Here is a 12641-nt window from a genome sequence, read left to right as displayed (position 1 = left end):
AAAAAAAAAAAAAAAAAAAGATTTTGCATATTATTTCAATAGAGTTTTAAAAAATCTGTTCCCACTAGAGGGCATTCTTTTCCTCTAATTTTTATTCATAGGTTTTGTTTATTTTACAGAACTGCCAAATACAAGGTAAAGGTAGAACAAATGAATGTGTTCAGGTACGGATTGTCAGATATGCACTATTTTTATTTAGGTTTAGCAGTGTCAGTGTTAAATTGGGATTAAACTTTGTTATTTTCGTTAGCATCTTGCATGGGTAAACATGATGAAGTGGAGGATTACAAATATCCCACCATAACTTCATGATGAAGCTTGTGCTAGTTTTACGTTTTATATTTTACAAACTAGTCATTGTCTGAGCTTGTTTCTGACACAGTATGACTAGTACAACTCAATGATGAGTTGTGTATTTTTTTTTAAGGGGAATCGCATATTTTATTATTTGGTTAACTCAGCTTTTGCAGGATAAAAATATATACATACACACATTCTTAAACACACAGAGGATGTCCAAAAAATACACATTTTTTTTTCTTTTGAGACAGAGTCTCACTCTTGCTCCAGACTAGTGTGCATGGCATCAGCCTAGCTCACAGCAACCTCAAACTCCTTTCTGCCTTAGCCTCTTGAGTAGCTGGAATACAGGTACTCACCACAGTGCCTGGCTGAATTTTTTCTATTTTAGTAGAGACAGAGTCTTGCTCTTGCTCAGGCTGGTCTCAAACTCCTGAGCTCAGGCAATCTACCCACCTTGGCCTCCCAGAGTGGTAGGATTATAGGTGTGAGCCACCACACCCAGCCTTAACTTGGGGTGTGTATGTGTGTGTATAGTAGAAGTTGTTTGGTTTATTTTCAGATCTGCTAGTCGCCTCTTCAGGCGCCTTTTAATTTCTCTTAACATAATAATAATTGTTATTTGATATCTAATTCTGACATGAACTCTCTGATTCTGCTAGTTCTTCCTGGTGGTGTTTTATTTTTTGTATCTATTTTATGATTTAAACTATGAACTCTTTCTTTGGAAGTTTATTTCTGCCAGATGTTTGGTGGCAATACCTACTTTAAGACTCCTTCAAACTCAGTTCTTGCCTGAGAATTTTGGAACCATTTGTTAGAATTGGGTAGTAAAACCTACAAGAGTGCTGGTTTGTAATTATGACCTTTCAGGGTATTTTGTTCTTATTTAGTGCCATGAGGGTATTGGGGGATTCACGACTGCAGTTTTGTAATCCCATAGGGAGAATTCCTAGCTCACCCTGTATATATTATTAGGATCTGAGCTTTATGAGGAATCTCCTATTAGATAGCACAACTTCATGCCATGGTCTCTGTTTCCTGTGCAGTGCTGTGGAAATCTAAGCTCAGAATTTACCTGCTTTGGCAAATGCCTTCGGAGTGAAAAGTCCCTTTTTGTGCTTCTAGTTACCAGTTGGCTTTTACCCTCTTGTTGGCTTATCGAGACATTTTTAAAGAAGTTTTTACATTTTATTAAACATTTTAAATTATTTTTATTAGGAGTATAAATCAGAGTAATGAAATCTACCACACTGCTGGAAATTCCCATATTTTGCTGTATCATTTTGGAAAGGATATATGGGGTTAAATGAGCACCTGAAACATTTATAACAATGAAATGGAGAGTGGCCTTTTGCAGCTGCTAGTAAAAATTATTTCTTTTTTTTAATAGGTGTCAGCTGTGATGCATGTTTAAAAGGAAATTTTCGAGGTCGCAGATATAAGTGTTTAATTTGCTACGATTACGATCTTTGTGCATCTTGTTATGAAAGTGGTGCAACAACAACAAGGCATACAACTGACCACCCAATGCAGTGCATATTAACAAGGGTAGATTTTGGTAAGTATTTAATTCAAATTTTAGTAACATATCATTTAGAATTTTGTGTGTATTTGTGTGAAGAAGGCAAAATGTTCCTAAACTATCTCTAAAAGCATACATGAGGCCACAAATTTGTTAAAAATAAATCTTTTATATTTTAATTAATTCTCTCTCTTTTTTGTTTTTTTTGAGACCATCTCATTTTGTTGCCCTCTATAGAGTGCTACAGTGTCACAGCAACCTCAGACTCTTGGGCTCAAGTGATTCCCTTGCCTCGGCCTCTGGAGTAGCTGGGACCACAAGCACCCTGCCACAATGCCTGGCTATTTTTTGGTTGCAGTTGTTATTATTTAGCAGGCCTGGGCTGGGCTCGAACCCACCAGCCTTGGTGTACATGGCTGGCACCCTACTCACTGAGCTACGGGTACCAAACCTGGATTCTCTTTCTTAATCTTAGTTTCTTTATGAAAAGCATCCAGGAATATACACAACTGACAAGGTATGAAAAAGAAGAGTGCTTCAGTAGAAAAGAAAGTCAAACCGTTCTTGTTTTTTTTTTTTTTTATTATTGTTGTTTTGTTTTAGAGACAGTGCCACAGAGCCCTTGGTAGAGTGCTATAGCATCACAGCTCAAAGAAACCTCAAACTCTTGAGCTTAAGCAATTCTCTTGCCTCAGCTTCCCAAGTAGCTGGGACTACAGGCTCCTGCCACAACGCCCAGCTATTTTTTATTGCAGTTGTCGTTGTTTAGCAGACCCAGGCCGGGTTCCAACCTGCCAGCCCTGGTGTATGTGGCCGGCACCCTGATCGCTGACCCTCAAACTGTTCTTATTAACAGCACACAAGTGCTAGTTGCTGCTGTAATGATCAGAAAGCAGATTGTTTCTACCACTGATTACAAGACATTATCATAAGAAAAGTTATAATTTCTTACCTAGCCAACACTTAGTATGATCTGTCTTTTTGATGGTAACCATCCTAGTATGTGTGAAGTGGTACCTCAAGCAGTTTTGATTTGCATTTCTCTGATAGCTGATGAGATTGACCATCTTGTGCATTGGCCGTTTGTATATCTTCTTTGAAGAAATAAGGTATTCAGACCCTTTGTCCATTTTTAATTGGATAAAGTGTCTTTATTATTGAATTATAATAGTTCTTTATTTCATATACAAGTTTCTTATTAGGTAAATTTCCTTTTTTCCTTTCCTTTTTTTTTTTTTTTTTTTTTGGAGACAGTTTTATTTTGTTGCTCTCAGTAGACAGCTGTGGTGTCATAGCTCACAGCAACCTCAAACTCTTGGGCACAAGTTATCTTCTTGCTTCAGCCTCCCAAAAGTAGCTGGGACTACAGGCACCCACCACAACACTTGACTATTTTTAGCATCTCTTGCTCTTGCTCAGGCTGGTCTCGAACTGAACTCAGGCAGTCCACCTACCTTGGCTTCCCAGAGTGCTAGGATTACAGGTGTGAGCCACTGTAAGGCATTTCTTTCCTTTTCCTTCCCTCCCTTCCTTCCTTCCTTTCTTGCTATTTTCTTTTCTTTCCTTCTTTTTTTAGATAGAGCCTCACTCTGTTACCCTTGGTAGAGTGCCATGCCATTATTGCTCCCACCAACCTCAAATTCTTGGGCTCAAGAGATCCTCTTGCCTCAGCCTCCTGGGTAGCTAAGACTACAGGTGCCTGCCATGATGCCCAGCTAGTTTTTCTATTTTTTAGTAGAAATGGGATCTCACTTTTGCTCAGGCTGTTCTTGAACTACTGAGTTCAAACAATCCACTCAGCTCAGCCTACCAAAGTGCTAGAATTACAGGTGTGAGCCACCATGCCCAGTCTCTGTAGGTTTTCTTTTCATTTTCTTGATGGTATGCTTTGAAGCATAGAAGTTTTAATTTTGACACAGAAGTTTTGATTTTGATACAGAAGGCCATCTTCATTGTTTGCCTATGAATATTCAGTTGTCCCAGCATCATTTGTTGAAAATACTATTTTTTTTTTTTTTAAGTAGAGACAGAGTCTCACTTTATCGCCCTGGGTAGAGTGCTGTGGTGTCACACAGCTCACAACAACCTCCAACTCCTGGGCTTAGGTGATTCTTTTGCCTCAGCCTCCTGACTAGCTGGGACCACAGGTGCCTGCCACAACACCCAGCCATTTTTTTGTTGCAGTTTGGCTGGGGCTGGGTTCGAACCCATCACCCTCGGTATATGGGGCCGGCACCCTACCCACTGAGCCACAGCAGCTGCCCTGAAAAGACTATTTACCTAATGAATTATCTTGATACTCTTGTTGAAAGTAAGTTGACTATAAATGAGGATTTATTTCTAGAGTCAGTCTGTTACACTGATCTGTATATCTAGCTTAATGCCAATACAACACTGCCTTGATTTCTGTAGTTTGGTAGTAAGCTATGAAATGAAGAAGTGTGCATCTCCCAACTTTGTTGTTTTTCAAGATTATTTTGGATATTGTGTATCCTTTGAGTTTCTGTGTGAATTTTAGGATCAACTTGTCAATTTCTACAAAGAAGCCAGTTTGGGTTTTTTTTGTTGTTTTTTTTTTAAGACAGAGTCTCGTTTTGTTGCCCTTGGGTAGAGTGCTGTGGCATCACAGCTCACAGCAACCTCCAACTCCTGGGCATAAGCAATTCTCTTGCCTCAGCCTCCCAGAAAGCTGGGACTATAGGTGCCTGCCACAACCAGCTATTTTTTGTTGCAGTTGCCACTGCTGTTTTAGCTGGCCAGGGCCAGGTTCGAACTCACCACCCTCAATATATGGGGCCGGCACCCTACCCACTGAGCCACAGGTGCCACCCCATCCAGTTGCGATTTTGATAGTGATTGTATTGAATCTGTAGATAAGAAAGTATTGCCATCTTAATACTAAATCTGCTGATCTATGGGCGTGAGATATGTTTCTGTTCGTTCAGTTCTTTTTAAATTTCTTTAACATAGTTTTGTAGTTATCAAAGTTTGCACTTTTCGACTTCATAATAGTGTAAAGGTGATACACATTGAGTAGAAACTGTACTTCAGGTACCCACACAATTCTATTTTTCACTTTCAGTGCAGTATTCAGTAAATTATATGAGATATTTAATACATTATTATAAAAACAGGCTTTGTGTTAGATAATTTTGCCCACGTAGAGGCTAATATATGTGTTCTGAGCACATTTAAGGTAAACTAGGCTAAGCTATGTTTGGTAGATTAGGTATATTAAATGAATTTTCAACCTTTAATAGGTTTATCAGGATGTAACTCCATTTTAAGTCAAGAAGTTATTTATATTTTGTCCTTGCTATTGTAAACATAATTTTTTTTAGGATTAGTCATTGCAAGTATGTAGAAAAACAATTAAGTTTTTGGTATATAAATTTTGTATCTTGCAGTGTTGCTGAGCTTGTTTATTAGTTTTTTAGTGGATGCCTTAGGATTTTCTATATACAGGGTCGTGTCATCTACAAGTGAAGATCATATTAATTACGTCTTCATTTCCATGTAGATGCCTTTTGTTTATTCTGGTTAGATCCTACAGTAAAATAACAAATAGAAGTGGCAAGAGTAGACGCTCTTGTCTTTTTCCTAATCTTAGGGAGAAAGCATCAAGATGTTGGCTCTGGGTTTTTGGTAGATGCCTTTTATCAGGTGAGGAAGTTCTGTTCTTTTTTGTATGTTAATCCCCAAATACCCCAAATCCATCTGGCAAATATTGTGCCAATAATTGTGTGTGTGTGTATGTGTGTGTGTCTCTCTCTTTCTTTTTTTATATATATATATATATATCACACACATATACATATATGTGTGTAAATACTTTTTAAATGGTTAGAGTATCCCTAAAAATGAATATGAACAAATCTGACATGTAGTGAACACTTTCATCCATTTTCTTTTCTTACAAAAGCAGTCATAGGCTCTTAAATTTAGCATTCGTTTCATGTTAAAGAATCAAATAGTTCTTTGTATTAAAGTAGCAAAGCATATTGAATAAACTTTCGATTTCAATTTATTTATTTATTTTTGAAATACAATCTTACTATGTCACCTTGGGTAGAGTGTGGTGGTGTCACAGCTCACAGCAACCTCAAACTCTTAGGCTTAAGTGATCCTCTTGCCTCGGCCTCCCAAGTAGCTGGGACTACAGGCACCTGCCACAATGCCCAGCTATTTTTTGGTTGTAGTTGTCGTTGTTTGGGAGGCCCAGGCTAGATTCGAACCCTCCAGCTCCAGTGTATGTGGCTGGTGCCCTGGCCGCTAAGCTACAGGCACTGAGCCTCAATTTCATTTTTTTGTGTGTGTTTCTGTCATAGGCTGTTTTCTGTTACTATAACACAATACCTGAGAATGAGTTATTTATTTATTTTTTGGAGACAGAGTCTCACTCTGTGATTCTTAGTAGAGTCCATGGCATCACAGTTCACAGCAACCTCAAACTCTTGGGCTCTGGCAGTCTTCCTGCCTCAATTTTAGTAGACATGGAGTCTCTTGCTCAGGCTGCTCTCCAACCTGTGAGCTTAGGTAATCCAGCCACCTCAGCTTTCCGGAGTGCTAGGATTACAGGTATAGGCCACCACACTCGGCTGAATGGGTAATTTATAAAGGAAAGATTAAAAGATCATGATTCTGGAGGCTGGAAGGTCCAAAATCAGACAGCTACATTTGGTCTGCTTCTGGTGAGGGCTTCATGCTGTGTCATAACATGGCAGAGAAATGAAAGCACCAAACAGTTGTGAGAGGCAGCCTCATTTTATAACAACGTACTGGACTAATCCCAGGAGAGTGAGAACTAACTTCCAAGAAAAGGCAAGAAAGGTGTTAATTCCTCTAAACCTAATCACCCCTTAAAGGCTCCACTTCCCCATACCACCACATTGGAGACCAAGCCGCAACATGAGTTTTGGGGGACAAACCGTATTTATAACATAGCAGTTACTAATGAAGAAAAATGGACTTATTTCCTGAGATACACTAATAAGGTGAAGAAATTATTCCTACAGACTGGTTCTTCAGTAACCTGGTGGGCAGAGTATGTTGTGGTAGTACCTCATTCAGGTTAGCATTTATAAGTATTGAGTGCTTAGGTTCCTTTTTGCTCTAAGTAGGGTGTGTTCTGTAGACAAAGCCGTGTCTGGGAGTTGGCTTATTAATCACAGTTGTCTGTTCTTTCCCTCTGAGTACTTTTCTCCTTGTATATGGTAGACCCTGTTGATTTCCTTGTGTGGATAACAGTTTTGCCACAGCCTACACAGAAATAAGGAAAAAATAAATTACAATAAAATTAGAACCAGATGTGAAATGAGCAGTGTTTCAAAATTGAGTGAAGGAGGGGCCAGTTATTTGCTTTGTTTTCTCTTAAGGCTGTAGTAACTATCTGGGGAAGACATCTGGGAATAGTAGCCCAGAGTCCTTGTGGGAATAAGGGTGTTACAAATGTAAACAGGCACTGAAGCACTCCCTGACAGAGTGAGGTTGTCCTAGATGTTTCAGGCATGTTTTTTGTTCACATTATTGTACCATATGATTACATTGTCATATATTTAAAAAGCTAATAATCATTCCTCAGTGTGATTCTACTTTATTTTTCAGATTTGTACTATGGTGGGGAAGCTTTCTCTGTAGAGCAGCCACAGTCTTTTACTTGTCCCTATTGTGGAAAAATGGGCTATACGGAGACATCTCTTCAAGAACATGTTACTTCTGAACATGCAGAAACATCAACAGAAGTGGTAAGTAAAGCAGCCTTGTGTCTAAAGTGATACTATAAACATTATTTCTAGCATTAATAAAGCTAGGTCATTGTCATCCACTTCCTGCTCAGTGAACTTCTATAGTTTGCATAATAAAGTTATCTTTTATAGCAAATTTTGCAAGTCCTAGGTGGCTGCATTTGTACAAAATAATGTTGCTTATTTGTCCACACTAGTCTTAACCTGTTGTTAAAAGCGCAGTAGGGAGTCTTGACCACATTCAGGTGCCTCATATTGTAAACACATTGTAAAAAGGTTAAAAGGACCCCACCTTGAAACAGAGTATTATTCTTGCTACCTGCTTAATTTTTCTTCTGTAAAGAACTTTCACAAGGAAATTTAAAAATCTTTGTTTGTATTTCAAGTAGTCATCTCTTACCGTGACTCATTCATCATAGCGTACTGCTGACTTTACTTGGATTTTATGAGATTGAATCTCTTGTTTCTAGGTCAAGGCTCTGGGGTTCCTGGAAATTCTTCTTGCTATGGTCTTTTCCAGTGGCTAATAGCCATGAAGGACCCAGAATAATACACAAAGAAAGGCTTTTGATACTAAATGAGCACGCATTCAACTTCAAGAAAGGATTAAGTACACCCAAAAGAAGAGTCACTCCCCCTACCTCTCTAATATTGATAATAATAGGTAAAGTGAAGACTGTGTGTGCAACTATAGATCCTGAATTTGGAGAATTTTGGCACAAGTCAATTTTTATCAACTAATAATCCCATAAATGTACTCAAAACAAATTAATGGAAACTCAGAGAAATAAGATACCATGTTTCCCTGAAAATAAGACACTGTCTTATATTTATTTTTTCTCAAGAAGATACACTAGGGCTTATTTTCAAGAGATGTTTTATTTTTTATTAAGTATAATACAACAATCTACATTTTTTCAAATACAGTTAAGTCATCCTCTTCTGGAACATCGTCATAACTCTCCAGACCCAGAATTCTATCCTGAATTTCTTACATCTACATTTCCTTTAGAACCATTGGCCCCAATCTTTCATGTCAAGCAATAGAGCTCTCATTAAATGAGCAGCTCTCATCCATGTAACCTGCCTGGAGTGCATTGGTAACAACACTGTCAGTGATTTTATTCCATGAATTCTTCACCCAAATCACGACCTCTTGGAGGCTAGGCTTCACAAAGTTTCCACATTGATTTCTTCTCATTCTATTTTCAATGTAGTCGTTAATTTCCATAAGCAAATGGTCTTTGAATGGTTTGTTTATTGCAATATCAAGAGTCTGCAGATAGGCAGTCATTCCCCCGGGAATCATTATTTGATCTATTTTTCTCTCTGCAAGGAAGTTCTTCATGTCTTTAGCACGGTGAGTGCTGGCTAAATCCCAGACTAGCAGTGCTCTAGCACTGCTAGAGCATTAAATCAAGCCACTTCCTTATAACTATTTATGTGCACCAGGCTTTTTCTGTTTCAAGAACATAAATGCCAGAAACACATTCAATCTTATCTTTCTTGCCTTTAGTGATGATAAGAAGTGTAGCTTTCTTTCCATCCAGACGAATGGCCAAAATACAGGTAACACGTGAACTTTTCATGACCAGTGGAGGGAACGTAGATTGAGGAGGCACCCCTCTGTTCAATTGTTGTATGGGCTCCTTGACCCATAAACACTGCAGTTTCATCCATAGCAATCATGTTGCAAGGTTGGTATTTAGAAAAGTCGATGCCATCAACAAAGGACTTGAATGCAAGTGCTCGCTTAATAACTTCTGCATCTTCCAACTTAGACAGTGTTGTTGATTTTCTTAGAGACAGTTCACATAGCTGAAGGAAGCCATCCAGCCAGTGTTGTGATGTTTTGAATTCTGGGGATATTTCAAACTGTGGGGCCTTTACAAGGGCAAATGCTTGAATGTCAGCCCGGCGCACAACCAAAGTCTTTGCTCTCCTGTCAGCAATCTATTCACAGATTATGTTTTCCAGCTCAGGAAATAAAGGTTGCCAACCTGAACCACACTTGAGTTTCTTAGCATTTCCTCTGTCTGTCCACATGTAAGACTGAGGTTATCGTATTCTGCCCGCCATTTACGGAACATTCGGATACCCAACTTTTTCTCTTTGCAGAAAGCTGTAGGATTCTTGCCCTAGGAGTCCTCGACAATTCCTTTCTTGTATTCAACAGAATAGCTCTTCCTTTTTGCACTCATCTTGTCTAGGGGTACAGATACTCAGGAAAAACAGAGATAGGCCAGCAAAGCTGATGTGTAAGGACTTAATTATTTACTGTATTTGGGATCCAGCAAGCACTGGGTCGGATCTGCACAGTGGAGCTGGAATGATCTCTCTGGGCTCAGTAGCAGACTGCTTGCTGAAGCTTTTCCCCTATCCCCTGGTGTTTGTGGGGGTGGTGGTGAGAGAGGCCCACAGACGGTTGCTGGTCGGTGCTGAGGAGCAGCAGCTTTACTGGTGTTTCTGTGGGGTTAGAGAGGCTCACAGACTGTTGCTGGGTAAAATAGCAGCTATAGCTTTCCTTCTTCCCCGTGGGGACACATAATATGGTAAAAAAGCAGAGCGTCCTGCTCCTCATTTCACTAAGGAGACTTTTACTGTGGAGATCTCCAGTCTCTGTGTCTCTATCTCCACCTGAAACCTCAGTGTGCACAGGATGGCTGGAACCTGACAGAGGGAGCAGACACTGTTGGTGGGGCTGGTGCTACTGATGCATGAACTCCTTTCCCCTAGCCGTTCCCACCTGCGCATGCGCAAATGGCTAGGAGAAAGGAGTGATGCGGTTGCCACCCACGCAAGTGCAAACAGCTTAGAGAAAGGAACTATAGCAGATAAAAGGTATTCTGGTCTTCCTTACTGCTCCCCACCGAAATGCGTGGCTATGCAGGTACGCTGCATAGCCACACCCATCATTAGGTCTTATTATCAGGGTAGGGCTTATATTTAACAAATGCATAGAAATCCTGCTAGGGCTTATTTTTTCGGGTAGGTATTATTTTCGGGAAAACACGGTAGCGTGCTCAAGGACATAACGGGTACAGCTAGTAAGGGGCAGAGGCAGGTGTTTGAACTCAAGAGTTTCTTTAGGTTATAAAGCAGCAGTTCTCAACCTGTAGATTGCCACCTACAGGAACTGTATTAAAGGGCCACAGCATTAGGAAAGTTGAGAACCACTGTTCTAAAGTCTCTACTTTGAGGCTGTGTGCCCGTGCTCATGGTTAGGGCGCCAGCCACATGTGGGGCTGGTGGGTTTGAACCCAGCCAAGTCTGCTAAACAACAACACAAAAATAGCCAGGCGTTGTGGCAGCTGCCTGTCATCCCAGCTACTAGGGAGACTGAGGCAAGAGAATCACTGAAGCCCAAGAGTTTTGAGGTTGCTGTGAGCTAAGACGCCACGGCACTCTACCAAGGGCAACATAATGAAATTAATTAATAGATTAATAAATAAAATAAAGTCTACTTTGCTATAGCTCTGCATAATACAGGTTTACTTTCATTCCCATTGATACTACTAGTTTGATGTTTAGCCTTCTCCAAGCCAATTTTTCTGCCACTCACATATTCCTCAGCTCTTATTTATTTTGCAGGAAAGAGGTTTGTGGATTACTTGTAATTATCCTACAGTTTTAAAAAAGAAAAACATAAATATGAACTCACCTGGTGATTTTATTATCTATTTTAGGTTACATAAAATAATTAATTTTTTTTTTGAATCTGATACTTTTCAAAGCAATCTCCCAAATGAAGCCCAGGCTTTGTCTTGCTTGTCTCACAGTAGAAAAGAGTTTCTGTCCTTCCACTTTTCATTTCTTCTGTTGCAAACTATGCAATCCTTCGCTGATTTTTTTTTTCATTTTGCATTATAAAATGCATCTTCTCACTTAGCTTTTCTTTGGTGTTAGAAGATGATGGTCTTCCACTCTTTTTTCTGTTCTTCACATTGCTCACAAACTGAGTGATGAAATTTCTCCTATAAGAAAAGTGTGTACACTTCTTCTTTACTCTCCTTCTTATCTTATAAGTGAAGGATGTAGTTGTTCACAACTGCAACTTGTGTTAGCCAGAAGAATGATTTTTTTCCATTTGTAGGACCTTCTCGTAAATGGCGTAACTTCCATAGTACTGATCAGCTCTGTCCATTCTTCCTCATAAACTTTGTGAAACTGTCAGTTTTTCAAATTGAACAGACTATTTCTTCCTATAACCAGTGTTCAACAGTGTTTGAGAGTCAAAGAATGTACTCAGCATTGTCATTAGCCTCTTGTCATGGAATGAGAGACACACACACAAAAGAAAACTTAGCAACGTCTTCGGACGTTGGAGCAGAACAGGAAAGTTGTCATGTCAGATGAGGTCCGACCTAGGATCAGAAAGGGTTAAAGCTGTTAATAAAATTTCTAGTTCAGATATTAGGTAAATTTACTTTCTCTTATTCTCAAGCCAAATTTTATAGTCTAATGACTCAGAAATGTCCTCATCTTGCCCTCATCTTGCCCTTAGGGAAGCTCAGAGCACTGTTATCACATTTTCCTATTATTCTTACTTTGTTCTTTTTATTCTGTAAAGTATCGTTTCCTTTTTGTACAGTCCCCAATAGCAGTATAAAGAATCCTGACTCAATTGTATCTCCATTCTGATTGTTATGGGAAATTTGCAATCATTTTTCTTTGATTGAATTTCTGTTAAGTTTGGGTACTTTAGATGCAATAAACCATTGGGGAGGGGGCCTTATTGCAAATTAGGTGTTCTTAGAGTCCTTATTAGTCAATAGGCCTTACTATGATACTTTTATCATCCCACTGGGGCAGGACAGCCACCCAATTTTCTACATCCTTGCCTCTATTTTTTGCCTGAAAGTAAACACTCAAAATTTATTTACACTTTTCTATAGCTGATGCACAGTTTGAAAATTAAATACTCACCATCTATAGATGGCTTGTGGTCTATGTTCCTTAAGTTGTGTTCAGTTATATGCCTTCATTAAGTTACCAGGTTTTCAGTATGTAGCCCAGGGCAGTCACCATTCTAGTTTTTCATACTGGTTTTTGTGGATTTTTTTTTTTTTTTT

General features: G+C 39.2%; 1 protein-coding gene across 1 annotated transcript in view; it reads left to right on the top strand.

Annotated features, from left to right (window-relative positions):
• Positions 1 to 1638: 1638 nt before the first annotated feature.
• The window catches only part of KCMF1 (potassium channel modulatory factor 1), a gene marked incomplete at its 5' end in the record, with an annotated part of 35261 nt that continues 24258 nt past the window's right edge, over positions 1639 to 12641 (top strand). Inside the window, 2 exons of the mRNA XM_023518789.1 lie at positions 1639 to 1861; positions 7430 to 7569. Coding sequence (XP_023374557.1) covers positions 1639 to 1861; positions 7430 to 7569 — 363 coding nt within the window. The remainder of the gene's footprint in view (positions 1862 to 7429; positions 7570 to 12641) is intronic.

Source organism: Otolemur garnettii, unplaced genomic scaffold (assembly GCF_000181295.1).
Source record: "Otolemur garnettii isolate 467f Iridium unplaced genomic scaffold, OtoGar3 scaffold00147, whole genome shotgun sequence".
Classification (NCBI taxonomy): domain Eukaryota; kingdom Metazoa; phylum Chordata; class Mammalia; order Primates; family Galagidae; genus Otolemur; species Otolemur garnettii.
The sequence above is the reverse complement of the archived record's forward strand: the minus strand, read 5'-3'. Positions and strand labels throughout refer to the sequence as shown.